We start from the raw sequence: 27996 nt of genomic DNA, 5'->3' as shown, positions 1-27996 counted from the left end.
GATGGTCTCCAAATACTAAAAAAAATGACGATATGATCATTTATGAATATATCTGAAATATCAGGCAAGAGGTATCACTATTCTATCCGGAGGAGAAGACTTGATAAAGTGAGACATTGAAGAAATCATTCATTACACATCATATAGCACCGAGTAAATAATAATAGGAAGGTGGAAATCGGCTCCTCTCTCATTAAAATGCTTTATACAGCGGCTATGAAACACTCGTTACATTATGTTACACTGATGTCTTGTGTTCAGCCGGTTACAAAACATCTCCCGGAACAACAGAAGAGGTTGATCAAAGGGACGGTCTTCTTCTTGGCATTTATACTCCTGGATTGCTGGTCCTCTTTTATCCATATGTGCGCCGTCACGTTCCCCTCTTCAGCACCTTCCTATGGAGGCTCCGCAGGCAAACTGGCTGGAGGTGCTGGTCAGAGTCTGACCCTTACATATAATGTCAACACTTACAGCGATGTTTCTGTATATCGCTAAATGGTGCAACAAAACCACTAGCTTTGCTCACAACATATTTGGATCATCATTAAAATTCTGTCTGTTTAGAATTGTGCTTTTGAAGTAGAATTTCTTTTGTCCCGGCCTCGGTATAAGCTTCCGCATCTATTGTGCTCTGCGCACCGTGACCACACGGTTTATTTCCCATCATTGGTCCCATTCTGTTCTGTGCGACCGCTTTACAATAAAATTTGTTCATTATTCAAAGAGACAGCCAAGGTTCGAAGGTTGCTCTGCGGGACAGTCATAAATGAAGTCTTCTCTAGACTTCCCACTCCATTAGGCTTACCACAGTTTGATATAATGGTCTACCACTTCCCTCTTTTGCTCCAGTCCTTAGGAGTGAAGTGCAGACATTTTGAATCTATCCTCAAGATCCTTTTCAGCATGGCTCTTTCATGACCTTCAACAATGTCTTCTGAGAGTGTCAAGATATACTGCCCCTGCAAAAAACACAGCCAATGTAATGTATTAAAAGGAGATGTTCTGCATTATTTATCTGAATTCGATGTGGCTTTATTAGAAGTTTTCCAAGAGAAGGGGATTTTAGAATCAAAACTTTATGGGTATGAACACACACAGCGTAAACACTGAGGATTTTCTGCAGAAAATCCGCAGCGTTTAACAGTAGCAGCAGAGTGGGTGAGATTTTAATAAATCTCGTCCCCGCACTGCGGAAAAATGCCACCGAAAAAAACTCACATAAATTGACCTGTGGTGCGGTTTCTTCAACCGCAGCATGCCAATTAATACTGCGGAATCGCAGCTCTTCTGTGGTTTTCCCATTGTATTCAGTGGCGTGCTTAAACCCTCAACAAAGAGGTGTGCTTTGCAATATATTTGCAGCGGAATCACAGCAAAAATCGTAAGTAAGAAAAAAAATAAAAATATTTAAGTTATACTTACCCAGTTTCCTGCTTCCCCAGTCCGGCCTCCCTGGATGACGTTGCAGCCCATGTGACCGCTGCAGCCAATCACAGGCTGCAGCGGTCACATGGCCTGCAACGTCATCCAGGGAGGCTGGAGCGGACGTCAGAGGAGGAAGGGGGTAAGTATGTGCGATAATTTACACCCGAAAAAACGCACCACAGTGTAGTCTGGGTTTTCGGACGGCACTCCCTGCGGTGTTCAGGGCAGTTATGCTGTGCAGCTTGACGCAGTGGATCTGCCCTGAATACGCTGTGGGTGTTCCTACCCTAATAGAGTTGAGCAGGAAGGCCTTCTGGTGACTAGATGATGGGGAACCACCTGTCAAAGCTTTAAGTAAAATGTGGCATTTCATGTACCCAATAAAATCTTTTTACAAATGTCAAAACATCTACGCTGTGCAGCAGGATCTCTACTTTGGCCACTGTAAGGGCACGGCCAGACGTGGCGGATTTCCTCCGCAACTGTCCGCATCAATGCCGCACCTAATCCGGGTTGCGGATTACGGCTGCGGATCTGCCCAAAATGTGCAGTAAATTGATGCGGACTAGCTGCTGCGGACTGCGGAAAAAGTGCTTCCCTTCTCTCTATCAGTGCAGGATAGAGAGAAGGGACAGCCCTTTCCCTAGTGAAAGTAAACGCATTTCATACTTACCGGCCCTTGTCTTGGTGACGCGTCCCTCTTTCGGCATCCAGCCCTACCTCCCTGGATGACGCGGCAGTCCATGTGACCGCTGCAGCCTGTGATTGGCTGCAGCCGTCACTTAGACTGAAACGTCATCCTGGGAAGCCGGACTGGAGACAGAAGCAGGGAGTTCTCGGTAAGTATGAACTTCTATTTTTTTACAGGTTGCTGTATATTGGGATCGGTAGTCACTGTCCAGGGTGCAGAAACAGTTACTGCCGATCACTTAACTCTTTCAGCACCCTGGACAGTGACTATTTACTGACGTCTCCTAGCAACGCTCCCGTAATTCCGGGAGCCCCATTGACTTCCTCAGTCTGGCTGTAGACCTAGAAATACATAGGTCCAGCCAGAATGAAGAAATGTCATATTAGTAAAACCAATACGCTCCGCAGCACACATAACATGTGCATGACAGCTGCGGACTTCATTGCGGAATTTAGAATCTCCATCAACCAGTCCGCCACTGCTCCGCAACAGACAGAGCATGCTGCGGACACCAAATTCCGCTCCGCAGCCTATGCTCCGCAGCGGAATTTTACTCAACGTCTAAACGAACACTGCTAAATTAAAGTGGAAGTCAATGGAGAAACGGCTCCGCTGCGGATTAACGCTGCGGAGTGTCCGCAGCGGAATTCAAGTGAAATGCCGCCACGTGTGAACCCAGCCTAAGGGGGTCCTGAACAGGGGAACCCCCTTACCTCCATGTGTCCTAATAATTCATATAAAAAGGGGATATCCATACTATTTGGCTGCTGTAGAGTCTGTAACTCCTGTAGACAGCTGGACTGCTGCAAGTTCTAACTCAAATCCCGCAGTCCACTGCTGCCGACTCAACAACTCTCCCCCTACCCTTAGTTTTAGAGAGAGCAGCAGTGGGGGGGTGTGGACCCAGCAGGTCAGAGACTAGAGGAAGCATCTTGATAGCCTGTGCTCTCCCCTCTCTATCTACACTGATTTAGATTTTTGGGGGGGAGGGGGAATTTTTTTATTCTTTTCTTATGTAATACATAACCAGATCACTTTTATACAAATAATTTACACCAAGTACCCCAAACATTATTTTATAAATATAGAACAATATTCCCTCCCTCTCTGCCACAGTGTAGAACAACAAAAAGCGAAAAAGAGACGTCACGCTATGAAAGTTGTTTTCATTTTAATAGACAAGGAGTTAATCCAAAGTGTCAACTTTTCAGAAAGCAGCTTTAAAGAGGCTCTGTCATCACATTATAAGTGCCCTATCTCTTACATATGGAGATGGGCGCTATAATGTGGGTGACAGCAGTGCTTTTTATTTAGAAAAACGATCTGTGTTTACCACGTTAGGAGCGATTTTAGCTTTATGCTAATTAGTTTCTTAATGCCCAAGTGGGCGTGTTTTTACTTTTGACCAAGTGTGCGTTGTATAGAGGAGTGTATGACGCTGACCAATCAGTGACCAATCAGCGTCATGCACTTCTCCCCATTCATTTAGTCAGCGCATAGTGACACTGCGTTGTTCATTATGTGCTGTCTTATACGGACATATTAATGTTACTGACGTGTTTAGACCGTGAATAGACATTCCTTCCAGCAAGGACGGGATGTCTGTGCACAATCCCAACACTTCGTTACGTTTCTGTGGTACTTACAGCAGAGCAAGCGTAATCTCGCTGTAACCTGTCATTTACAGCGTGATCTCGCGAGATTACGCTTGCTCTGCTGTAAGTACCACAGAAACGTAACAAAGTGTTGGGCGAATGTCGTCTATTCACTGTCTAAACACTTCAGTAACGTTAATATGTCAGTATAAGACAGCACATCGTGAATAACGCAGTATCACTATGTGCTGACTAAATGAATGGAGAGGAGTGCATGATGCTGATTGGTCAGCGTCATACACTCCCCTGTACAACGCCCACTTGGTCTAAAGTAAAAACACTCCCACTTGGGCATTAAGAAACACATTAGCATAAATCTAAAATCGCTAATAAAGTGGTGAAAATAGATCGTTTTTCTAAATAAAAAGCACTGCTGTCACCTACATTATAGCGCCAATCTCATTATGTAGGAGATAGGGCACTTCTAATGTGGTGACAGAGCCTCTTTAATTTATCCCTCTTGACAGAATCCATCTTTTCGAATAGCAATATTGAAAAGACATAGTTATGCCATAATGATAATGTCGGTAACCATAGAACCAATTTCTGGCCGCATAAAGCAGTTTTAAAAACAAGTGTTTGTGCAGTAAAATAAGAATATCAAAAATACCCAGAATACATCATGTACTTTCAGAAAATAGTTTACAGCTGAATATTATATTAATAGCCTCGATAACATCTACCTAAAAACAATATCATTTTGGACATCTCCAAAGAAGGTGGATGCAATCTGCTTCCTCTATTCTACACGTCGGACATCTACTATCTGCTCTTCAGTTCATATTGACAACAAGTTTACGAGTCATAGAGTTGGTGTACAATGTTCCTAACTCATTGCATCCATGACTTTTGAGACAGACCAACTCGATCTCTATTCCACTTGTGCATAGCTCTATCAGGATATTGCAGTAAAAACTCATCAATCAGTAATTTATACATTTTGGACAATTTCCCCTTCGTTTATACTATCCACAACAAGCTTTAAAACTGGAAAACTACCCATTTTTTATTTCTCTTTATTTGCAATTGCCCTACAAGCGATCTACAATATGATACTAACAGCTTGTGTGATCTGCCCTCCCTGATGCTTTTCCCCTCTCCACGCATTCATTTTTACCATTCATATACTGTATAGAATCAGCTCCTCCCAGAAAAGAAGAAAATATTTCATATGAGTCGGGTCCAAATATTGTAAGTAAAACCTATGTCCCTGTAATACTGTTCTGCTAATGATACACACTTAAAATACTACTTGTATTAATTCAACTATCACGATTTGTGCTTTGCTCAGAACTAACAGGTGCTCTTTAAAAATATCTAATCGGTTCTAGTGATGTGGAAGTGCCCGATAGACAGGTTCTCTGTGTTACCTTGTAGTAATTGATGAGGTTCAGATACTGCAATGTTGAGATGACGTCTTCCTTTTTAACACTGGTGATCTCACTGATTTCACTGAAGGTATAAAACACTATATTATTATTACTACTACATTTATACAACATTGACACAGTTTTATGTTTCCTCATCTTTCTTTAAGCCTCCACAGTATTTTATATCTTACTTAATGGTGATCTGCGGCCTCTCCCCAGTTTCAGTCTTTAGGTCCATTAGAATTTCTAAGATTGTCTGAGACCAATAACTTCGGTAGGAGAGAAGACCCAAATCGGACAGTGGCTTTTCGGGAGTACCGGTCTTCCCCTCCACTTTAGACAATTCATAACCTGATCAGAGATAACAGAATAGTAAGGACCATGAGAGAATTTAAAAGGATGACAAATATGTTAACAGAAAAAGCGAAGATGTTAATTTACTGAATTCAATAAGGAGTTTGCCATATCCTCTTCTTTGATAAGGGGGTAGTGTCAGGATACAGGCAACATTATAATCCTCTGTTGACTCCTTCTCCTGCACATGGAGAAAAAAAAAGAGAACAAACATTTTATTATTCTATGTCTCATTTTATTACAAGAGCGGAGGAGTAATCATAAAGTATTTATATACATCATTAAAGAGGTTGGCCAGGAAAAAAATTCTAAAAAGTGTCCCCATCCTTGGTTTGCCTTCCCTAAAACCCCCTACATGCCTTCTAACCAGTTTCTGTTTGATCTCAATTGTCAACTGCTGCTATTGATTTACATCCCTTGCTTCTGGTCCTGGCTGTTTCTGGTCTTGTAACCCACCATACCCATGATCCCTTGGTGTAGCTGAGAAGACAGCTTACAGTCATCGCCCCCCCCCCTTCCTGCCGCCACAGAATCTCAGCTATTTGCATACGGCCACGCCCCTTTATGTTCACAGGGTCCTTCCCTGCTCTAATTAAAGTCACCCAACTCCCTCCCTGCACACTGTCACAAACATCCACTAATAATCATCATGCTCCTCTGCGTCTCCATCCATCGCTGCTCTAATTACAGGCACCAATCTCCCTCCCCATCCCCTTTCACAGCCTGATATTTGTAAGTCTGCCCACTCAACCCATGTAAGACATTTTGGTACACACAATCCAGTCAGCACATCTTCCTTATCTGCTGCTAGATCTGTGGCAAGAAATCCTGTATTACAGGAAACACCAAACACTACTCCACACAATGGTAATAAAGTTGTTTTTTTACATAAATGTATGTAAGTCTCTCTCTGTCTCCATACCTCGCAAATTTAAAGTATCACAAAGAGGGACAACCAATGCAGCACACTAAGCCAAGCCCACACATTATCATGCTCCCATACTGTACATAAACACCCCCCCCCCCCCAATTTTTGTATTGAAAAAGTTCCTACTTAAAGGGGTTGTCTCATTACACACATTGGTGGTATATCAAGAAGATAGGCCACCGATATCTGAGTGTTGTAACCCCGCTGATCGCTAGAATGAACTGGCAACGGTGCTAAAAAAAAAAAGCGTAGTGCCACTTTGTCTTGTTAGTAGCTATACTCAGGTGATCCTATTCTGTGACAACATTGCAATAGTACGTTTTCCCTTAGATCGGTCATAGTTCCTGTGAAAACAGAGCTAGGATGAACAGAGGCTGTTTTGCAATTGATCCCATTGACATATAATGGGATTGTCGTTTTTACATTTTTATTTAGTTATTTTCTTTTACTGGAAGAAACAGCTCAGCAGGCTACACTATTCTAATTGTCAAAAGGAGATAAAAACCTGACAGATATCGCCTGCAGCCGTGCCAGGACGTTAATCTGTCTGTTCAGCCTTCCGTCGCTCCGGTGAAGGACATGCGGGAGGAAGTGATGTCACAGCGTGATCTCACGAGATCACACTGTGCTGTGAATCAAGCTGGGCTGGAATGCAGAGAAGTGTATGACGCTGATTGGTCAGCGTCATACACTTTTCTATACAACGCCCACTTGGTGAACAGAAAAAGAAAAAGCCCAGTTGGGCATTTAGAAAATATTAGCAGAAATAGAAAGTGTTCATAACTTGGTCAATAATAAACGTTTTTTAAAACAGTAGTTATCTACATCAAAGCACCTATTAGATTAGTTTGGATATAGGGAAGTTATAAACTGGTGACAGAGCCTCTTTAAAGAGGCTCTGTCACCAGATTTTGCAACCCCTATCTGCTATTGCAGCAGATAGGCGCTGCAATGTAGATTACAGTAACGTTTTTATTTTTAAAAAACGAGCATTTTTTGCCAAGTTATGACCATTTTTGTATTTATGCAAATGAGGCTTGCAAAAGTACAACTGGGCGTGTTGAAAAGTAAAAGTACAACTGGGCGTGTATTATGTGCGTACATCGGGGCGTTTTTACTTCTTTTACTAGCTGGGCGTTCTGACGAGAAGTATCATCCACTTGTCTTCAGAACGCCCAGCTTCTGGCAGTGCAGACAGCGTGTTCTCGAGAGATCACGCTGTGACGTCACTTCCCCAGGTCCTGCATCGTGTCAGACGAGCGAGGACACATCGGCACCAGAGGCTACAGATGATTCTGCAGCAGCATCAGCGTTTGCAGGTAAATCGATGTAGCTACTTACCTGCAAACGCTGATGCTGCTGCAGAATCAACTGTAGCCTCTGGTGCCGACACGATGCAGGACCTGTGAGTGACGTCACAGATCTGCACTGCCAGAAGCTGGGCGTTCTGAAGAGAAGTGGATGATACTTCTCGTCAGAACGCCCAGCTAGTAAAAGAAGTAAAAACGCCCCGATGTACGCACATAATACACGCCCAGTTGGACTTTTACTTTTCAACACGCCCAGTTGTACTTTTGCAAGCCTCATTTGCATAAATACAAAAATGGTCATAACTTGGCCAAAAATGCTTGTTTTTTAAAAATAAAAACGTTACTGTAATCTACATTGCAGCGCCTATCTGCTGCAATAGCAGATAGGGGTTGCAAAATCTGGTGACAGAGCCTCTTTAAGTAATATCAAGAATTTGAGGCGGTCCATTTATTATTTGACACTGTGCTCCTAACAAAAGAAACCCACCTTTGAAAAGTAGCCGACAATGTGAAAGCCCTTAGAGTCATACTCAGTCATAATGTAAAAGAGAAAGGGATCTGTGTCATAGTATAAGGTCTTGTGGTCCAAAAAGCATTTTGCCAAAAGGCAAAGATTCTGAGAATAACTCTGGAAAAAAAATGGATAGAAGACAAGTCAGTGGCAAAAATAGGATAGAAAAAATTATATTAATTATGAATAATCATTCAGCCCATAAGGGTGACACAGTACAAATGTCTGCTCCACTGAAGGAAATCTTTAACAAAGCTGAACCCCTGTAAAATAAAGAATCCCTAATCCATCAGTGCCAAACATTCAGTTTTCCTTTCTTATCCCTTTGACGTGTAATTTCTAAAGTGCTAGCAAAAGAAACCTGCTAAATAATCTTTGAATTTCCTTGGAGGCAGGAGAACTGATCGCTTAGGCTTTGTTCACATCTGCGTTGGGGTCCCGTTCGGACGTTCCGTCGGAGGTTTCCGTCAGAACGGGACCCTGAGCAGACACAAACGGACACATTTCCATCATCATAGATTTCAATGGTGACGGAGCCGGTGACCGTGCTTTCCGTTTGTCTCTTTTGTGCACTGGACCCGTCGTTTTGCCGGAAGCAATAGAATAGTCGACTACGCTATTGCTTCTGGCAAAACGATGGGTCCGGTGCACAAGAGACAAAAGGAAACTACGGGCACCGGCTCCGTCACCATTGAAATCAATGGTAATGGAAACCTCTGGTTTCCGTCTGTGTCTGCTCAGGGTCCCGTTCTGACGGAAACCTCTGACGGAACGTCAGAACGGGACCCCAACGCAGATGTGAACGAAGCCTTAAATGTAAGAAATGGTGGAAAAACATCACACAGAAGTGGTAAACTAACTGTTGCTTCTCTGTAACAGTAAACACAACTTCAAACACCCTTCACAAAATAGAGTGACTGTGTCTTACTTAGGAGCACATGTACCTTATTCTTGCGTCCGTCTATTTCAAAGAATGAGATAGTCCCTTTTCTGTAGATTTCGTTCCCTGGGGGATGTCGCAAGTTACATTTAGTCTGCCAATAAAGAAATACAAGCATCACCATGTTATTCTAGCAGTCCATCAAATACAAACGTCTAACTCATTTATAACTTTTTGTAGCCTCTTACGTACCAGGTGTCTTTGGAGACACTTAAGACTTTTCAGATACTTAAGGCAGAATTCACATAAATAGAGTACAGGTAACACAGTCAATTCTTGTGGGTACGGTGAGAAGTACCATGGCTTAAGCCTGTGACGGCCCAGTTCAATGCACTCTATGTTCTTCATGCGAGTAATGATGTCATCATGGCTCCGATCAGACACCAAGCTACCAGTCATTCGAGGAGCAGAAGGAATTCCATCAGAGCTGTCTTGAGAATCCTGAACATAAGCGCAAATAAGTTAGGGACTGTTACCTAGCCTTTCCGGTCACAGGAGGCCGTGCTCATTTGTGACAAGCTCCTCTTGCAATAACTGGCTCACGTGGAAACAGAGGTTGTTTCTAAGGCTATGTTCACACGCTTACTAAAAAAAAGTCTGAAAATACGGAACTGTTTTCAAGGGAAACCGCTCCTGATTTTCAGAATTTTTTTAAGCAACTCGCGCTTTTTATGGCCGTTTTTGGAGCTGTTTTTCTATAGTCAATGAAAACCTACATGCACTTCTTTTATCGCAGCCGTTCTTTTATGCGGCCGTTTTTCAATACGTCCGCGTAAAAAAAACGGTCCGTCAGAACAGAACGCCGTTTTTCCCATTGAAATCAATGGGCAGACAATTGGAGGCCTTCTGCTTCCATTTTTCGGCCAGAAAAACGTCCGAAAATAAGCCGTGTGAACAATCCCTAAAGCAGCGCACAAACAACCACATCAACTCCTTAGCCCTCACCTCATCTGCACTAAGGCAGTTCGATTTTCGCTTGCGTCCAGGAGGAACAGCGGGTGCAGTTGGCCTCCGGGCTGCTCCATTCTAAAAGGAAACAGCAAAAGCTAAAATCACAACCAGGATGCAGCATTCCTGCTAACTAGAACCATGAACTGCTAGGTTTAGAACTTAGATTTTGTGTTTTGCTATATTGTTTCTTCTGACAGGACTAGAATACTGGTTAGTGGCATATCCTCCATCAGTAACTTGTGCCAAAAAGCATTAACTAAGAGATAGTGAACCCTGAAACATGTCAGCGAACCCTCCTACCTGCATGGATACATTTATTTATCCAATGGAGTGCTGGACATTCTAAGGATATGTTCCGACACACAGGATATGCTGCGGATTTTCTGCAACAGAAAACCTGCAGCGGAATCTAAAAATAAATAAAAAGCTAAATCTGTCAGAAATCTGCACCAAATATTGCATTTTTGCTAAGCATGTGCAGTGTTAAACATTGATTATAGCAAAATATATGTGCACCTGCATATTTCCCGCGGTTTTTACTGCGTTTCCTCTGCGTAAACTCTGTAAAAGCCGCAACAAAACAAATCTGTTGTTGAATTTATGCTCCCCATTGAAATCTGTGGATCAAACATGAAGCATCTCCGCACAGAACCCGCAGTATAAATTGATATGCTGCGGATTTGTAAGTCACACCGCAGAACACATTCCGCACGACTTTTCTGAGGTTTTTTTCCGGCAGCGTTGACATGAGATTCTCCAACTCATTCACTTTGCTGCCATCGCAAATGCTGCTGAATTTCCGCACAGGATTCTGTTACGTTACGTGGGCACACAGCCTTATTGTGATTAATACGGAGTTTCAGAGTGTCTCGGCTGTCTTCTGTGCACCATTACCTACACCTAGGTCAGCTGACTAAGGCATATGTTTTGAAACCTCATACAAATATTATTTAGGATTTGATTAACCCCTTAGTGACCAGCCCATTTTAGGCCCTAATGACCAAGCTATTTTTTTCGTTTTTCTATAGTCGCATTCAAAGAGCTATAACGTTTTTATTTTTTCGTCTACATAGCTGTATGAGGACTTGTTTTTTGCGGGATTGGTTGTACTTTTTAATAGCACCATTTTTGGCTACATATATTTTTTTATTAACTTTTATTAACTTTTTTTGGGGGGGATTATAAAAAAAAACCTGAAATTCCGCCATTGTTCTATGTGTTTTTAAACTGACGCCGTTCACTGTGCGACGTAAATAACACGTTACCTTTATTCTATGGGTCGGTACGATTACGGCGATACCACATATGTAGAGGTTTTTTATGTTTTACGACTTTTGCATAATAAAAACACTTTTGAACTAAAATGATTTGTTTTTGCATCGTCGCTTTCCAAGAGCCGTAACTTTTTTATTTTTCCATCAATGTAGTGATTTTTTGGGCTTGTTTTCTGCGGGACGAGACGTAGTTTTGATTGGTACTGTTTTGGGGTGCATGGGACTTATTGATTCATTTTTATTATGACTTTTTTGGGGGGCAATGGGAAAAAATAGCAATTTCGCCATTGTTTTTTGCGTTTTTTTTTTTTTTTTTACGGTGTTCACTTTGCGGTTTAAATAACATATTAACTTTATTAATGGAGTCATTACGGTCGCGGCGATACCATTTATGTGTACTTCTATTTATTTTTTACACTTTTACTAAATAAAACCACTTTTTATGGAAAAAAATGGATTTATTTTTTTACTGTAACTTTTATTATTAATCTTTATTTCACATTTATTATTTATTTCATTAGTCCCACTAGGGGACTTTACTGTGCGATCTTCAGATCGCTGCTATAATGCTTTGGTATACTTCGTATACCAGAGCATTATTGCCTGTCAGTGTAAATCTGACAGGCAATCTGTTAGGACGTGCCTCCGGCGCGTCCTAACAGGCATATGTCCAGGGCAGACCTGGGGGCTTTTATCAAGCCCCCGGCTGCCATGACACCCCATCGGAGACATGCGATTGCATTCGCGGGCCGCCGATGGGTGACAGAGGGAGCGCACTCCCTTTGTAAACAAAGTTAAATGCCGCGGTCGCTATTGACGGCGGCATTTAACGGGTTAAACGGCCGCAATCTAAGTAAACTTCGATCACGGGCGTTGGAGCAGGAGCTCAGCTGTCATCAGACAGCTGAGCCCCGGCTCCAGCCTGCACGGGAGACCCGTGCAGGACTTAGACTAGGCGAACGTTAAAAGGCGTCAGCCTAGCCTAAGGCCCCTTAGTGACCGACGTGAAAAGGCGTATTGGTGGTCACTAAGGGGTTAAAAAAATAATTTAAAAAAATCCTTCTAAGACCTTTACCTGTGAGAATACAGAGGCTTGTGTGGTTTCAGGTGCTGGTGGAACTGGTGTTGTTGGCGACACGACTTCTACTTTCCGCTTCTGCTAGAAAAGGCAATGTGACATGCAAAGACATTTAAAAAAAGTATACGACAGAATGTTATATGGAGAATACTAAAAGGCAGGGTAGACCGACATGAATGGAAGTATGCAAGACAAAATCTTACTGGAACAGGGAGAGACTTTCCTCCTCCCGCAGGGGCTGCAGCTGGAGGTAGAACGAGCTCAGGAATCTTCCTCTGTTGAAAAGGAATAACACAGGCTTATTATAACCCCCTGCCCACTGTCCTGGGAGGCCAGATGTATGAAATGTACTTTACCATTACTGTGTGGTAGGGGAGAGACACATAGCATTTCACCGTGTCAAGGACAGAGGTCCAGATAGAATCTGCCCTTGTCATTAGGTTGTGCAATAGACACGCACGCACGCACGCACACTTGCCACTCGCCAGTGTTATAGGACAGATTGCCAGGGCAGCCACAGGTCACCAAACACATGAAAGAAACACACTAAATGCCAGGGTTACATTAAAGGGCACATGACGTCACACTAGCTGCCCTATCTGCAGGCAGCATGTTTTAGAGCAGCTTGATCTATACTTTGGTGGGAAATTTTTTTGTATCAGTGGGCAGTGCTACTCCGTGATCGTCAACGATCCGTATACATGCTCATACCAGGGTTGCACGATGCATCGAAATATCGATACTATCTCCATGCCGTGCACCCTCAAACGGTTCAATACTGTCAATTCATGTATTTCGATACTAAACCGTGTGCAGCTTAGTATTGTAATACATGAATGTAGTTAGAGCTGTGTAATACAACCATTGCCCCGCTCCTGACATGTGTGAGCACGGTCAGAATGGACCAGCGCTGCACTAATTGCCGGCACTGAAAATAGAACATGGTGGGCGCAGTACAAAACACCCCCATGTTCTGTCTTCAGTGCCGGCGCTCATTAGTGCAGCACCGGCCACATCACCTCATGCTGACTGTGTGCGCACATTTATTGTCAGGAGCGGGGCTATGGTTGTATTACACAGCCGCAGCCCCGCTCTAACGGCAGAGATCAGAGAAACCTCTCATCTCCACCGCTATTCCCCTGCATGCTGCGATCACAGCTGACCGCAGCATTCAAGAGGAAAATGAGAAGGGGAGGACCCTTCGATCACGTCACAGGGAATCCTTGTGACACGATCGAGGGACATACCATATATGGGCAGACAGCCCAGGGTCCATTGAAGGACCCCAGGGCTGTCTAACCATATTTCCTGTTAGCGCATACTTAGGTATGTCCTAACAACTGCCTGACATAGTACAGTATCAGTACATAGGCTAATGTACTGGCATATTTATATATGCCAGTACATTAAAGTTAAAAAAAAAAAAAAGTTACAAAAATATTAAAGTAATGTTAAAGTAAAAAAATACCCTTTTTTTTTTACAACAAACATTAAGTCTCAATACATAAAATATACACACATTCAGAATCGTCGCGTCCTTAATAACCTGCAAAACAAATTTATATTTGTGATGTGTACACTGTAAAAAAATAATAAAACTGCTTTCCTTCACTTATTAATGTGAGGCACAAGGTATTATGAATTTAACCTCCATGTGCCTCACATAAATAGTAACTAATCCCATCATGTACCTCACACATTAACCCAATGTTGTCCATTATGACTGAGGAACATGATGGGGTTAATTACTATTAATGTGAGGCACATGGAGATTCAAAATTCATCACACCACGTGCCACACATCAGAAAATGGAAGAACTTTTAAAAAATTTTTTTTTTACTGTTGGCAAAGTATCGTTTTGAAAGTCGCAATACTACACGAAGTATCGGTATTGAAGTCCAAATTCTGGTATCACGACAACCCTAGCTCATACAGGTAAGATTATCAATCATTGAGTCACTACACCCACTGGACTCGTAAGCCCACAGTAAGCAGAGATTTAAATGAATAAAATATGAGCTATAATGATTTATTTTCCCCACAAAACTATACATCAATCTGTTCAGCTCCTCTGGCTCTGCAATATTCTAATGCAGATAGGACACGTTCAACATGATAGGTTCGCTTTAAAGAGTTATTCTATAAAAACTGTGACCGAAAAGTGGAAGCCACATACATTTTTAACCTTGAATTAAAATGGATTTTGATTTTATGTAATGAACCTGCCAAAATAGTCCAAATTGTTACGGTGAAATAAAAAACCAAAAAAAACAAAACAAAACTGAACTATAAACTGAAAAGTTGTGAGTGCATATGTATTTACCACTCTTGCTGTGAAACCCCTAAATTAGGTCTGGTCACACCAATTAACTTCAGAAGTCAAATAATTTGTTGAATAAGGTCCCCCTGTGTATAATCAAAGTGTCACATGATGTCAGTATAAATACACCTGTTCTGAGAGGCCCGAGTCTACAACACTACTAAGGCCAGGGCTACACCTAGACTTTTTGTAGCATTATAGAATTGATTTTAACTATTAAGCTACAGCTAAAGTCGAACTGGAGTCCATTGATTTGCAGGCAATCTTGGACCTCAGCTGTCACTCAATAGTGAAAATCTATTATGTAATACTACAAAAAGTCTAGGTGTAGCCCTGGCCTGGGAAAGCAACATGAAGACCAAGGAGCTCTGCAAACAGGTCAGAGACAAAGTTGTGGAGAAGTATTGGTCAAGGTTAGGTTATAAAAAATACCCTAAACTTTGAACATTGGCACAATTACAAATCTGACAAGAGAAACTCCGCAAAACTCACAGACCGGGCAAGGAGGGAAATAATCAGAGGTTCAACAAAAACACCAACGATGGCAATGAAGGAGGAGCTCCAAAAGGTCTGCAGCGGAGATGGAAATATCTGTACATAGGACCACCATAAGCCATGCGCCAAAGAGTGGGGCTTTATGGAAGTGTGGCCAGAAAAAGGAATTGCTTTAAGAAAAACCATCATACGTTTGGAGTTTGCCAAATAGCACGTGGCAGAGTCCCCAAACACATAGAAGAAAGTCCTCTGGTCACATGAGACTAAAATGTAACCGTTTGACCATCATGGGAAACGTTATGTGTGGTGCCAACCCAACATTTCTCCTTACCCCAAGTGACTCATGGTGGTGGCAGCATCATGCTATGGGGATGCTTTTCATCAGCAGGGACGGGAAAACTTGTCAGGATTAAATACAGGGCGATTCTTGAAGAAAATCTGTTTCAGTCTGCCAGAGATTTGAGACTAGGACGGAGGAACAACTTCTAGCAGGACAATGACACTAAACATACTGCGAAGGCTACACTGGAGTGCTTTAACCTGTTGCCGACACAGGACGAGAATGCTAGTCCTGAGCGGCGAGCACTTCGCGCATTAGGACGAGCATACTCGTCCTGTGTGACAGACGTCTGTGCGCGCGATCGAGAGCGGGGCAACGGCTGTAATACACAGCCACGGCCCCGCCCTGACAGCGGGGAGGAAAGAAACATCCTCTCTCCGCCGTTAACCCTTTGAATGCCGCAATGAAAGCGGATTGCGGCGTTCAAGCAGAGGGGACTGCACTTTGATCGCGTCACAGAAGATAACTGTGACGCGATCAAAGCCCACAACTTGTATGGGCAGACAGCCCAGGGTCCATTGAAGGACCCCAGGACTGTCTGAACATATTTCCTGTTGTTAGGGCATACTGAGGTATGTCCTAACAACTGCCTGTGTACAATCAGTAACAGGCTAATGTACTGGCATATAGAGCTATGCCAGTACATTACAGTTACAAAATCAAAATGATAAATCCCTTTATGGGATTAACAAAAAAAATAAAAAAATTAAATGTACAATTTTTAATGATAAATAAAGTAAAAAAAAATACACAAACACACTTTTTTTTTATAATAAATAAACTTTTTAAAATAGAAGTCCCAAAACATGAAATAGACATATTTGGTATCGCCACGACCGTAACAACCTGTACAACAAATGTATAACATTATTTATGATGATCGGTGTATGGTGTAAAAAAAAAAAAATTACAACTGCAGCGAAATGTGTTTTTTCTGCATTTTCGCCAAAATAAAAATTTACATAAGTTAAACGATAATGTATTTGGACCAAAAAATGTTATCTACATAAAGTACAACTCGTCCCGCAAAAAACAAAGTCTCATACAACTACGTCGTACAAAAAATATAAGGGTTATGAGAGTTATGAAAAAAATTGTTCTGTCCTTAAGGCCAAAATTGGCCATGTCCTTAACCCCTTCCCGACATTTGACGTATCCATACGCCAAAGTCGGGTAGGGGAAGTATGGAACGGGCTCACGGAGTGAACCCTCTCCATACGATGCAGGTGCCGGCTGTTTGTTACAGTCGACACTTCAGAATAACGAGTTGCATCGCGCTCGAGCGCGATCCAGCTCATTTAACTCATTAAATGCTACGATCAATAGCGAACGCAGCATTTAAATCGCCAGAAAGAGGGGGACGGCCCCCTCTAACAGCTCATCGCCCCCCCCGCAACGCAATCGCGCGCGGGGGGGGGGCGATGGTTGCTATGGCTGCCTGGGGGCTTAATGAAGGCCCCCAGGTACGCCATCCTTGTGATCCCATTAAGCACTGCCTAGGCAGGGCTTAATAGTTGCCTGTCAGAATCACGATATACTGCAATACATTAGTATTGCAGTATATCGTGCAAGCGATCTAACAATCGCTGGTTGAAGTCCCCTGGGGGGACTAATAAAAAAAAGTAAAAATGAGTTAAAAAAAAATTTTTGTGTAAAAAAAATAAAGAAATTCAAAACCTCCCCTTTTCCCATTTTCCCCCTAGAGCATAGTAAAAAAATAAATAAATAAAACATAATTGGTATCGCCGCGTCCGTAAAAGTCTGAGCTATCACAATATATCATTATTTAACCCGCACGGTGAACGCCGTAAAAATAATAATATATGTAAACACCAGAATCGTTATTTTTTTGGTCACCTCATTTCCCACAAAAAATTAAATAAAAAGTGATCAAAACGTCGCATGTACACCAAAATGGTATTAAAAACTACAGCTTATCCCGCAAAAAATAAGCCTCATACCACTTAATCGACGGAAAAATAAAAAAAAGTTATAGCTCTCGGAATTTGGCGAAACAAAATAAATTCTTTTTTACACTTCGTTTTTAACTTGTAGTAAAATATAGAAAAAACTATATATATTTGGTATCGGCGTAATTGTATTGACCCACAGAATAAAGTTAACATGTTGTTTTAATTGCACAGTGAATTCCATAAAAATGGCGCGCAAAAAAACCATGGAGGAATCTCTGTTTTTTTCATTTTCTACCCCACAAGTCATTTTTTCCCCGTTTCCTAGTACATTATATGGCAAAATAAATGGTGCTACGAAAAAACTACAACTCGTCCCGCAAAAATCAAGCCCTCATAATTTAATAGGATAATAAATGGTAGGTGGAGGAGCCTTAAAGGAACAGTGTCATGGCAAATAATTTTTTTATATGTTAAAGATGTTAGTGCTGTAATAAAAACGTTTATATTCATTTGTGTGTTTGTGTTTTACTGTTTCTTATTTTTACACTTTTTCTTCCCTATGGGGGCTGCCATTTTTTGTTCCATTTCTGTGTGTGTCGATTAACGACACACACAGACATGGAGTACGGCAGCCACAGTCCCATAGGGACTGTGAACGGCTCCCGTCCCATTCACGTCCGTGTACGGCGTCTGTGTGGGAACTGCGCATGCGCCGCTCCCACACAGTCCTATTCGAAATTGGCGCCGTCCGGCGCCATTTTCCTGTGGACCGGAAGTCGCGGCCGGACTGTAATATTACTACTTCCGGTCGCGGCTTCCGGACTTGTGCACATGGAACAGCGGCAGCAAAGGGAGCGGACGGGCCGGAGGGAGCCGCGGCGGCAGGAGCAGGTAAGACATTTCAATGTATGTTAGTGTTTGTATGTGTTTACTACTGTATGTAAACCTACTACACTGTGGGTTACCTCAAAAAATGGCGACACACAGTGTAGGAGGTTAAACCTTTCAAACCCCTCGTTTATCCCGGCACTAGCCAGGATAAAGGAGGGGGGGATGCTGAGAGCTCACTAGAGCGAGGGCTTTTAACCCAATGTTGCAATGCTGCAACATTGGGAACAGCTCCATCTAGTGACCAAAAATGGGTAGTATTATAAATTAGAAATAATTTATAATATTTCCTGGACTCGTGCAAAAAAAAAAAAAAAATTTGAACAATGTTTAATCACCCACACACTAAATGTTTAATTTTTAAAAAAAAAACATGTTTTTAGGGCAACACCATGCCTTTAAGAATAATTTTAAAGAACTAGGCTACAAGCTGAAGGGAAGGACCTCCAAGGTTGTATTCTCAGGAATACTGCCTGTGCCATGCGCATCACAGGAAAGACAGCGGGAGCTCAGGGAGTTAAATGCATGGCTGAAGTCTTGGTGTAGAGGAGAAGGCTTTGGGTTCCTAGAGCACTGGGCTGACTTTTCATTGGGGAACAAACTGTATTCTGCAGATGATTTGCACCTAAATGGAAGGGGGTCCGCTGTGCTGGGGGAGAGAATTCTAGCTGGGGTGGTGGAGTATTTAAACTAGGGCTGAGGAGGGAGGTCAATGTAGAAAAAAAAGGGGTAGTCAGGTTAGAGAGGGGTCAGACTATATTGGTGGGGGGAGAAACAGAATGTGGGGAGAGGACTAGACAACAGGATAAGGAGATCCTTTCGTTACAAAACATCAGTGTAAATAAAAAGGACCGATTAATGTCAAATCACATTTCTGATAATAAAAGTGAAAAACTGACAGGCAAGTTAAAGTGTATGTTCACAAATGCCAGAAGTCTAGCAAGCAAAATGGGGGAGCTTGAGGCCTTGATACTGGAAGAAAATATAGATATAGTTGGTGTTGCTGAAACATGGCTGGACTCTTCACATGACTGGGCTGTAAATCTACAGGGTTTTACACTTTTTCGGAAAGACAGGACAAATAGGAAAGGCGGAGGTGTATGTCTGTATGTGAGAAGTGATATGAAGGCGAGTGTGAAAGAGACAATAGTGGGTGAATACTGTGAGGAGGTTGAAACCTTGTGGGTGGAACTAGAAAGGGAGGTAAACACTGAAAAAATTACTTTTGGTGTAATCTATAGACCCCCCAATATAACTGAGGAGATGGAAGGTCAGCTATATAAACAGATGGAGCGGGCTGCACAGGCGGGTACTGTAGTAATAATGGGAGATTTTAATTTCCGGGATATTAATTGGTGTCATGGTTCAGCTTCAACTGCAAAGGGGAGACATTTCCTCAACCTGTTGCAGGAAAATTTTATGGGCCAGTTTGTGGAAGACCCGACTAGAGGTGAAGCTCTGTTGGATCTGGTCATTTCTAATAATGCAGATCTTGTTGGGAATGTCAATGTTCGTGAAAACCTCGGTAACAGTGATCATAATATAGTTACATTTTACCTATACTGTAAAAAACAAACGCAGGCTGGGAGGGCAAAAACATTTCATTTTAAGAAAGCCAATTTCCCCAGGATGAGGGCTGCAATTCAAGATATAGACTGGGAAGAACTAATGTCAAATAATGGTGCAAATTATAAATGGGAGATATTCAAATCTACTTTGAGTTATTATAGTGCAAAATGTATTCCTATAGGTAACAAGTATAAACGACTAAAATTAAATCCCACATGGCTTACACCTTCTGTGAAAGGGGCAATACATGACAAAAAAAGGGCATTTAAAAAATACAAATCTGAGGGTACATCTGTAGCCTTTGTAAAATATAAAGAGCTTAATAAAATCTGTAAAAATGTAATAAAATTAGCAAAAATACAAAATGAAAGGCAGGTGGCCAAGGATAGTAAAACAAATCCCAAAAAATTCTTCAAGTATATAAATGCTAAAAAGCCAAGGTCTGAACATGTAGGACCCCTAGATAATGGTAATGGGGAGTTGATCACTGGGGATCAAGAGAAGGCAGAGTTACTAAATGGGTTCTTTAGCTCTGTATATACAACAGAACAAAGAGCAGCTGATGTAGCCGGTGCCAGTGCTGTTAATATATCAGTTGATATACTGAATTGGATGAATGTAGAGATGGTCCAAGCTAAATTAAATAAAATAAATGTGCACAAGGCCCCGGGACCAGATGGGTTACACCCTAGAATTATTAAAGAGCTTAGTTCAGTTATTTCTGTCCCCCTTTTCATAATATTCAGAGATTCTCTAGTGACTGGTATAGTGCCAAGGGACTGGCGCAGCGCAAATGTGGTGCCTATTTTCAAAAAGGGCTCTAGGTCTTCCCCGGGTAATTATAGACCAGTAAGCTTAACATCCATCGTGGGGAAAATGTTTGAGGGGCTATTGAGGGACTATATACAGGATTATGTGACAAAAAATAGTATTATAAGTGACAGCCAGCACGGTTTTACTAAGGACAGAAGCTGTCAAACCAACCTGATCTGTTTTTATGAAGAGGTGAGCAGAAGTCTAGACAGAGGGGCCGCTGTGGATTTAGTGTTTTTGGACTTTGCAAAGGCATTTGACACTGTCCCCCATAGACGCCTAATGGGTAAATTAAGGACTATAGGTATAGAAAATATAGTTTGTAATTGGATTGAGAATTGGCTCAAGGACCGTATCCAGAGAGTTGTGGTCAATGATTCCTTCTCTGCATTGTCCCTGGTTATAAGTGGTGTACCCCAGGGTTCAGTGCTGGGACCACTATTATTCAACTTATTTATTAATGATATAGAGGATGGGATTAATAGCACTATTTCTATTTTTGCAGATGACACCAAGCTATGTAATATTGTTCAGTCTATGGAAGATGTTCATGAATTGCAGGCAGATTTAAACAAACTAAGTGTTTGGGCGTCCACTTGGCAGATGAAGTTTAATGTAGATAAATGTAAAGTTATGCATCTGGGTACCAACAACCTGCATGCATCATATGTCCTAGGGGGAGCTACACTGGGGGAGTCACTTGTTGAGAAGGATCTGGGTGTACTTGTAAATCATAAACTAAATAACAGCATGCAGTGTCAATCAGCTGCTTCAAAGGCCAGCAGGATATTGTCGTGTATTAAAAGAGGCATGGACTCGCGGGACAGGGATGTAATAATGCCACTTTACAAAGCATTAGTGAGGCCTCATCTAGAATATGCAGTTCAGTTCTGGGCTCCAGTTCATAGAAAGGATGCCCTGGAGTTGGAAAAAATACAAAGAAGAGCAACGAAGCTAATTAGGGGCATGGAGAATTTAAGTTATGAGGAAAGATTGAAAGAATTAAACCTATTTAGCCTCGAAAAAAGACGACTAAGGGGGGACATGATTAACTTATATAAATATATTAATGACACATACAAAAAATATGGTGAAATCCTGTTCCTTGTAAAACCCCCTCAAAAAACAAGGGGGCACTCCCTCCGTCTGGAGAAAAAAAGGTTCAAGCTTCAGGGGCGACAAGCCTTCTTTACAGTAAGAACGGTGAATTTATGGAATAGCCTACCGCAGGAGCTGGTCACAGCAGGGACAGTAGATGGCTTTAAAAAAGGCTTAGATAATTTCCTAGAACAAAAAAATATTAGCTCCTATGTGTAGAAATTTTTCCTTCCCTTTTCCCTTCCCTTGGTTGAACTTGATGGACATGTGTCTTTTTTCAGCCGTACTAACTATGTAACTATGTATAAAAAAATATCGATGGAACAATAAAGACATATGGCCTTTGGAAGGTGGGGAGGAAAAAACGAAAATCTGAAAAAGGGCTGCGGCGGGAAGGGGTTAAGGTTCTGTTTTTTGTCTTAATTATTGTTTGTGTCAGAGTAAAAAATATTTTGTACCTTCAAAGTGGTTTCTGGTTTTATAGTCCTATAGATGTCATCTTTATATAATTAAATTACGTGCAACTTTCCGTTTTCTCACCGTTTCAAGATCTCTGCTTGCGGTCAACGAAAGGAGAACTTCTTGTTTACATCCAGAGGCTGGAAATCCATCCTGATCATTTCATGTGAAACAAAGTATATTAGAAAGTTCCAGAACTTTTCATTATCGCACTCGACTGCACTATTGATTACGTCAAAACAACGGAACCCTGCCACAACGGTGACAAACGGAAACCTTTAGGAGCGTTACCGTCACCATTGAGATCAACGGTGAGGGAAACGGAAGCTAAGGTTTCAGTTTGCCTTTCCGTTGAGGGGTTAACCCGACGGAAACTTCAGACGGAACCCCTCAACGGAAGGGCAACGCTGATGTGAACAGGCCCTAAGGCACAGTTTCTGCAAGGAAGCAGCTAGGTTTTATCCTTATCCCATGCAAATTCTCTAACATGAATCCTTCAACCAATACAATTGTAGTCAAATTCTGAAGCAATCTTCTAATGTGACATCTTAAAGCCAAGATACCATAGAAGAATGATTTACATTTACTGGAGTATAAGCAAATCAGCAGCATGACTTTGAGAAGATATAATGTAAGTGATGCTTCAATGTTTTTTTTTACTGTTGAACCACATAAAATCCCAGACTGTGGGGCAGATTTACGATTCAAAATGCGCTAGAATTTTGGCTCAAATTGAAGCAGAATTCTGGTGAACATGTGAGCCACATTTATTGACGGTTTTAGACAACTTTCACCCCACTCCACAAGGGGGAGTGATTTAGCTAGAAAGGTGCGTGGTCTAACGTGAAGGGGCATGGCTTCAAATGCACTGCTGTGCACCAAACGATGGTCAAATCCAGACAACAGGTGGAGAGAAAGGTCTAACATGTCCAGCTAGATGCACCAAATGTATCCTACAGCGTGATCTACTTTGGTAAATTTGGTGCATTTTCAAACCGCCTTGTCTTAGTTCACACTGTCTAAATGTGAGACCGTATTAGTAAATCTTCCTCAGTATATTTACTTCAAGCAATCACTGACCTTCCAAACCTAATATAAGAACAGGGAGACCTGGATACTCACCACTTCTCTCTCTGGTGAACTGGGTCTGGATCCAGACAAACCATTCTTGGTTGGAGTCTTGGCTTCTTTTTTCGGAAATTGAATCTTCTTCAAGTCTAAGCGATCATAGGTGACCCACTCATCCAATCGCTTATTGACTAAAGGATGAGTAGCAGATTTAGTACTTACAAGGATTATGGTAGTAAGATGGACAGTGACAAGCTCTGAAAACAGCTTTTTTTCTCCATATCAATCTACTTACAGTCTATATAATGAACATAAAACAGCTTCTTTGCAGACAGGTCTTTGACGCTCAGGATTTCTGCTAGTGCTGAAAATAAATGGAAATCTCATTACTCCAATGCCGCATTCTCCTCAGTCATTTCTTCCAATCAAATAAACTTTTCTGCCCATGAATTGATTTCAACTATTTAAAGAGATTGTCATTATTTATAAATAAAAGCTAACAGGAGTTCGGTGCGCTGAGTGCAGGACCCCCCCCCCCCTCTGTGACATCCATGTATAATCCTTTAGGTCACATAGACAAGGGGTGTCCTAAAAGAATAACGCCCTCAACCCCTTACCGACATTTGATGTATGGCTACGTCATAGCTGGGTAGGGGAAAGTATGGAGTGGGCTCAGGGAATGCAGGTGCCGGGTGTATGTTACAGCCAACACTTCACAGTAACGAGCGGGATCGCGCTCGTTTAACCCCTTTAAATGCCGCAGTCAATAGCGACCGTGGCATTTAAACCGTTAGAAAGAGGGTGGCAACCCCCCCTAGCAGCTCATCGCACCCCCTGCAATGTAATCGCAGGGTGGTGATGGTTGCTATGGCAGCCTGGGGGCCTAATGAAGGCCCTGAGGTCTGTCATCTTTGTGCTCCTATTAAGCCCTGCCTCCAACAGGGCTTAATAGAAGCCGGTCAGAGAGACGATATACTGCAATACATTAGTATTGCAGTATATAGTGCAAGCGATCAAACGATCGCTGGTTGAAGTCTCCTAGGGGGACTAATAAAAAAAATAAAAAATAAAAAAAATTAAAAAAAAAACCTTTTCCCATTTCCCCCCTAGAGCATAGTAAAAAAAATAAAAAAAAATGTTAATAAAATAAACATAATTGGTATCGCCGCATCCGTAATATCTGAACTATTACAATACATCATTATTTAACCCGCACAGAGAACGCCGTAAAAAAAATAAAATAAATGCAAACGCCAGAATCTCTATTTTTTGGTCCCCTCATCTGCCACAAAAAATTGAATAAAAAGTGATCAAAACCTCGCATGAACCCCACAATGGTATCATTAAAAACTACAGCTTATCCCGCAAAAAATAAGCCCTCATACCACTTAATCGGCGGAAAAATCAAAAAAGTTGTGGCTCTCAGATTTTGGCGACACAAATATTTTTTTATTTTTTACACTTCGTTTTTTCCTTGTAAAAGTAGTAAAATGTAGAAAAAACTATATATATTTGGTATCGCCGTAATCGTATTGACCCGCAGAATCAAGTTAAGATGCTGTTTTAATTGCACGGTGTATTCCGTAAAAACAAAGCGAAAAAAAAAAATGGAGAAATCGCTGTTTTTTTCATTTTCTACCCAACAAATAATTTTTTCCCGTTTCCTAGTACATTATATGGCACAATAAATGGCGCTACGAAAAACTACAACTCGTCCCGCAAAAATAAAGCCCTCATAGGACTATATCGACGGAAAAATAAAAAAAAAGTTATGGCTTTTGGAAGGTAGGGAGGAAAAAATGAAGATAAAATCTGAAAATTGTTTACGACGGGAAGAGGTTAAAACGATACAAGCTATTTTCCAGAAAGATAAAAAAAAAAAAAAAAAAAAAAAAGGTCACATTCCAATTGCTGCCTGCTTCGATATAATTTTTTTTATAAATAATAAAAAAACAAAATAACGCTGTATAGAGTACATTGCGTTTATTTTCAAACCTCTAAACCACTTACGCCACTCCACTTCATTGTCTTGGTTCTTACGGAGGACAGGAAGTCGACAACCCTCCACAATCTCTGCCTAAAATAAGAGACTAATGTGAATGACTTTACTACAAACCTCTCGGATTTGGTCACATGCACTTTTGGCACAATTTTTTTTTTTTTTTTTAAAGGCTCCAATGCAATTAAATAAATAAAACAAAGTCCAGTATGTATCCAAGTGAGGTTTACTTAAAGGGTAACTAAATGTTCAACAAACTTCTGACATGTCATAAGTTTTGTTTGTTGGGGGTCCGAGCACTGAGACCCCCACCAATCGCTAAAACAAAGCGGCAGAAGCGCTGTGCCACTTCGTTTTTGTTTGGCCTTTTCCAGAAATCGATGTAGCGGTGTATGTGATTACTAGAAAGTCTATGAGCCCGTACTCCGCTACATCGGCTTTCGGGAAAAAGCCGGACAGAAACGAAGCGGCACAGCTCAAACGAGCGCTTCTGCCGCTTTGTTTTAGCGATTGGTGGGGGTCTCAGTGCTCGGACCCCCACCGATCAATACTTCTGACACGTCACTATGATATGTCAGAAGTTTGTTGAACGTTTAGTTAAACTTTAAAGAAGTATTCCCAAAAACTGTTTTTTTTGCTCCCGTCATTTGTAATGTGGTGTTTTAAAAAAAAAAAAAAAAAACTTACCCAGATCTCCATCTAGTACTTTTTGGCCTCTATTCGGTCCTTCCACTGGACCATGTGACCCCTGACCTGACGAGCCCTACAGTGTCTTCTGTGTGGGCCGAAAGTTCGTTTCTCTATTCACTCCTAAGAGAAGCTTCATGTGAGTCGCATGGGAATGAATAGAGAAACTACAAACAAGAGACAAGGCAGCACATCCAAAGAAAAGTGGCATGTATTCACCCACAAATGCCACGTTTCGCTTCAACAGCATGAGAAAGGTCCAGTTGGACTGAAACGTGGCATTTGTAGGTGAATAAATTCCAACTTTTCTTTGGATGTGCTGCCTTGTCTCTTGTTTGTGGATCTTACCTATGGGACTTTGGACCAGGTTCTTTAGAGGCTTGCACCCGTTATAGTGAAAATATCTCGTCTCCCCGATGCGGTGACATTCTTCCTTTTTTTTTTGAATAGAGAAACGGACTTCCGGTCAACACAGAAGACACTTTAGGGCAGGTCAGATCAGGGGTCACGTGGTCCAACGGATGGACCGAACGGAAACTGAAAATACAAGATGAAGCGCTTGGTAAGTTTTTGTGTCTTTAGATCCCATGCAGAACTATGTGTCTCCATGGTTACAGACTACAAACAAATCCTGCAAATTCATTTAAAATTGTCGCTAGGGTTTCCTTTTACTGTAGCTCTTCGAGGTTTCATGCCCACTTCAGTTATATTCTTCAGGGTGCTATCCGTGTTTTTATCGGAAAGCACACGGACACATTCATTTCTATGGGGCCATGCACACTTCTTTAACGGAACAGTGTGGCCGTTCCGACAGAAATAAGACAGGTCCTACTCTTGCCCATTTTTGACGGAACTCTCTTGGCCATTTCATTCATTTGGTCCGTTGAAACAACAAACTGCACACGGAAACATCTGCGCGCGGTCCGTGTTTCACGGATCCGTCATTAGCGGAGTTGTCAGGGTACAGACCATGTGACAGCCCAGAACAGAGGCCCATAAAATACAGAACCAGGTAAGTCAATAAATATCACTACATAACATTTGCAAATGGGGTGGTCTGGAGTGCTCAAGGGGGAGGGGATTGAAAAATTGCCATAGCAACCAATTAGGTTGTTGCTCTCATTCTCCAAAGGGCTTCTAGTTCACGTGGATCCGGTGATCTAATTGGTTGCTATGGACAACTGCTCTACTTGCCCATTGCACTCGCTTTGGTAAGTCCCACTCACTGTCTCTAACCACATCATAGTGTTTGCTGGATTAGGTCACAACCCTCCTATAACGCGGCCATACAAGTAAACACGTCCTACACTATAATGTTATTCCGTAAGCCACTATAGTTCAATCATTTTATTAACGACATATATAACACGAGAAGGACATGAGGTGCTGAGGATGAATGCTGCCTATAGACATCTAACTATACTGGAGCACAGTGATAAGCCGGTATGGGATAGGGCAGTACTGTTACGTATGGCACTCAAAGAGCTCTCCTATGTTCACAGCTCGTAACCTAAACATTCAAAATTCGATGCAAACACGTTAGTGGAGACCATTACACTGCAACGAAGCCCTCACCTCCGCCATGTTGTGTCTTGTATTCAGCGCTGGCCCCGCCTCTTCCTTGATTTTTTGGGCTATTTACAGCGCGCTTGGTACTAGCGACACACATTCATTTCCACAAAAAACTACGGCGCTTTAAATGTACTCCATTGCTAAAGAAACGTTCTTGGTTTGTAATAGCTCCTTACTCCTTTCTCTTTTAGTCAGCAATATCATATACACGGACAGGCATTGCGGAGGACAGCCTGAGCGGCAAGAAAAGGGGGCTTACAGGGAGCTCGTGATGTTCATTAGAT

At 41.8% G+C, this 27996-nt stretch overlaps 1 protein-coding gene across 4 annotated transcripts; it reads right to left on the bottom strand.

The window, feature by feature from the left end:
• Window positions 1-25: 25 nt before the first annotated feature.
• KAT5 (lysine acetyltransferase 5) lies at window positions 26-27996 on the bottom strand. 4 transcript variants are annotated; one of them, XM_075837358.1, is made up of 15 exons: window positions 27716-27996; window positions 25465-25531; window positions 23750-23818; window positions 23509-23645; window positions 22468-22539; window positions 12694-12765; window positions 12488-12571; window positions 10133-10213; window positions 9380-9628; window positions 9192-9281; window positions 8224-8364; window positions 5586-5679; window positions 5336-5495; window positions 5145-5226; window positions 26-962 (listed from the first exon to the last, which is right to left on the bottom strand). In XM_075837358.1, exons 1-15 carry the CDS (start codon window positions 27722-27724, stop codon window positions 828-830), a joined length of 1542 nt encoding a protein of 513 aa, XP_075693473.1. In that variant the 5' UTR covers window positions 27725-27996; the 3' UTR covers window positions 26-827. The 4 variants fall into 4 exon arrangements, with proteins under 4 accessions (XP_075693473.1, XP_075693476.1, XP_075693472.1 ...); XM_075837361.1 differs by having other exon boundaries at window positions 12488-12568; window positions 27716-27995; XM_075837357.1 differs by lacking the exon at window positions 27716-27996 and adding an exon at window positions 26141-26167.

The sequence above is a fragment of the Rhinoderma darwinii genome, chromosome 9, assembly GCF_050947455.1.
Source record: "Rhinoderma darwinii isolate aRhiDar2 chromosome 9, aRhiDar2.hap1, whole genome shotgun sequence".
Taxonomy (NCBI): domain Eukaryota; kingdom Metazoa; phylum Chordata; class Amphibia; order Anura; family Rhinodermatidae; genus Rhinoderma; species Rhinoderma darwinii.
This window is presented reverse-complemented; position numbering and strand designations above follow the sequence as displayed.

What these genes read in the sequence shown, in the direction of transcription:
- KAT5 (XM_075837357.1), bottom strand. An exon ending in TAGACGGACGCAAGAATAAG is followed by an intron (nt 8,365 to 9,191) that starts GTACATGTGCTC and finishes TTTTTTTTCCAG; the next exon opens with AGTTATTCTCAGAATCTTTG. An exon ending in TTGTCGGCTACTTTTCAAAG is followed by an intron (nt 5,680 to 8,223) that starts GTGGGTTTCTTT and finishes CTCCATGTGCAG; the next exon opens with GAGAAGGAGTCAACAGAGGA.